This window comes from Tupaia chinensis, unplaced genomic scaffold (assembly GCF_000334495.1).
Source record: "Tupaia chinensis unplaced genomic scaffold, TupChi_1.0 Scaffold000332_1, whole genome shotgun sequence".
NCBI classification, from domain to species: domain Eukaryota; kingdom Metazoa; phylum Chordata; class Mammalia; order Scandentia; family Tupaiidae; genus Tupaia; species Tupaia belangeri.
In genome coordinates, this window is record NW_006159826.1 from 256,248 (window position 1) to 258,386 (window position 2,139).

At 49.3% G+C, this 2,139-nt stretch overlaps 1 protein-coding gene across 4 annotated transcripts in view; it reads left to right on the top strand.

The window, feature by feature from the left end:
- Nucleotides 1-2,139, top strand: part of ANKMY1 (ankyrin repeat and MYND domain containing 1) — a 56,577-nt gene that overhangs the window by 4,961 nt on the left and 49,477 nt on the right. For all 4 annotated transcript variants that reach the window (XM_006151919.2, XM_006151920.2, XM_006151921.3 and 1 more), the window contains exon 3: nucleotides 48-191. In XM_006151919.2, coding sequence (XP_006151981.1) covers nucleotides 48-191 — 144 coding nt within the window. The remainder of the gene's footprint in view (nucleotides 1-47; nucleotides 192-2,139) is intronic.

Here is a 2,139-nt window from a genome sequence, read left to right on the forward strand (position 1 = left end):
TGCGCGCGTCCACCTGCCCCCAGCCGCGTGGCTACCCTTCCCCACAGGCCTACCGCGGCCAGTTCTTCCGGGACCACCGGCACGGCGTGGGCACCTACACGTGGCCCGACGGCTCCAGCTTCACCGGCATGTTCTACCTGAGCCGCCGCGACGGCTACGGCACCATGTTCATGAAGACCAGGCTCTTCAAGGTGACCGCCGGGCCCTGCTCGGCGCCTGGTCTGCGGGGTGTGGGGGCAGCTCAGCCCCAGGGCAGGTGAGGGGGCAGCTCAGCCCCAGGGCAGGTGGGCAGCAGAGTAAGCTCAGCCCCCGGGGCAGGTGGGCAGCAGGGTAAGCTCAGCCCCGGGGCAGGTGCCGGGCAGTGGCTGTTAATGGGTGTTTAAGTGTGGGAAGGTCCTTGTTCCACGGAGTAACATCAGCGGTCAGACAGAGACTGGAGAGGAATTCCTTCGGCCTGTTGCCTGGAGGATACGGGGCAGGTGTGGCATACCCTTCAGATGGGCAGTGGGCACTGGACGTGCCTGCTCTTCCCGTGGACAGCGTCGCTGTCTAGCACCGTCCCGACTCGCCCTTTCTCTGGAGAGCCTGCCTAGTCTCCTGAGTGTCGGGGCCTGCGCGCAGTGGGATGCAGCCAGCCCATCAGTTCAGTGTGTGCAAGGGTGTGCTCCTCTTCTTTTTCTTTTTAGGTTTTGTTTTTGTATTTGCTATATGGCACGTGTGCTTGCTAGAGAGAGAGGTGAGGAGGGAAAGTAAAAATGTACCCTTGGGGGCAGCCATAGTCCCTTCTCCACTCTCGGGATCTGAGGTCTGGGGTCTGGTTTTCAAGCTGGCGGGTTCAGGACTCGAACTTTCAAGTCAGCTATGCGGGATCCAGCCCTTAACCATGACGCCACCTGCCGTCAGAATGTGCTCCTCTTGTCGCTGAAGGGATGTCCACTGAGTGGGCCCCCATGGTGGGCAGTGAATCAGGCTGCAACACGGGGCCGCCCTGCGCTTGGCGGTTGTGAACAAGGCTGTAAGGACGTGTGTGTGCGCGGAGAGAGGCTGCGACCTGGGTGCACCTGGGTAGCATTTGGGAGTGGGACCACGTGGTCACTGTGTCACTGCCTGCCCTCTTTCCCGGGCTGTCCAGGATCCCCACGGAGCATGGCCGGAGAGGTCCCTGCGCTGCACCCCTTCCCCCCAGGTGGACTCGGTGGGTGTTTCCCTGGCCACCTGCCGGAGCTGAGCGTGGCCTCTCCGTCTTCTCTTCCCCTCGCTGTGCTGTGGGGGTTAGCAGTTGTTTTTTTTTTTTTTTTCTAAATAAAAACTAACTTTATTTCACTGTAAAAGGGTATTTCTATTGAATCACAGGTTTTATTTGCCCTAACATAAAATATCGAAAGCTTTTAAACATAAATTGATTATATATAAAATAGTTGCCAGCTTTCTGTTCTATGAATCATCTGTGAAAACATCATCAAGTTAATTTTTGGAAATTTAGACATCATTTAAAATGTACAGAAAAGTTTAAAAAGTGATATAAGTATTATTTAGGCATTATTTAGCTTCCCGAAATGTTATCTTTTTTTTACACTTGCTTTATCCTCTTTTTTTTTATATCACTAATATGCTATACATCATTACAGTATACAAAATGAATTTTTCATCCAAAATACATTGTCTGTTGGCTCAATCAAGTACATCAACATATGTGTTATCAACAAACAATTTTCCATTTCTTATGTCTTGTATATTTTGAGTTTTTTCTCTTTTTTTGCCATCCTTGATTCCCTATCCCTACCCCTCTGCCCTGTCCAACCCTCCTCCCATTGTCTCTGTTATCCCTGTTTGCTTTCTATGCCTATCCCCCCTATTTAATTGATTTGCTAATGAACTTAATTTGTCTAAATATTTGCAATAGCAAGCACAGCTGATATTTACATACACAAGAACTCATGTCTGACTTTAGGCATAAACCTCAGTGAGTAGAATGAACATACTATAAAATGGTACCTAGCTGGGGCTATATAGCTTACTGTGGTCATCAAATACACAGTTTTTTCTTTAAATTTTGGTAATAGTTTTAGTATTTTTTTCTCTGAATTTTTTTTTAATTTACATTCATTCCCTGAGCATCATCACAACATACTAAATGTG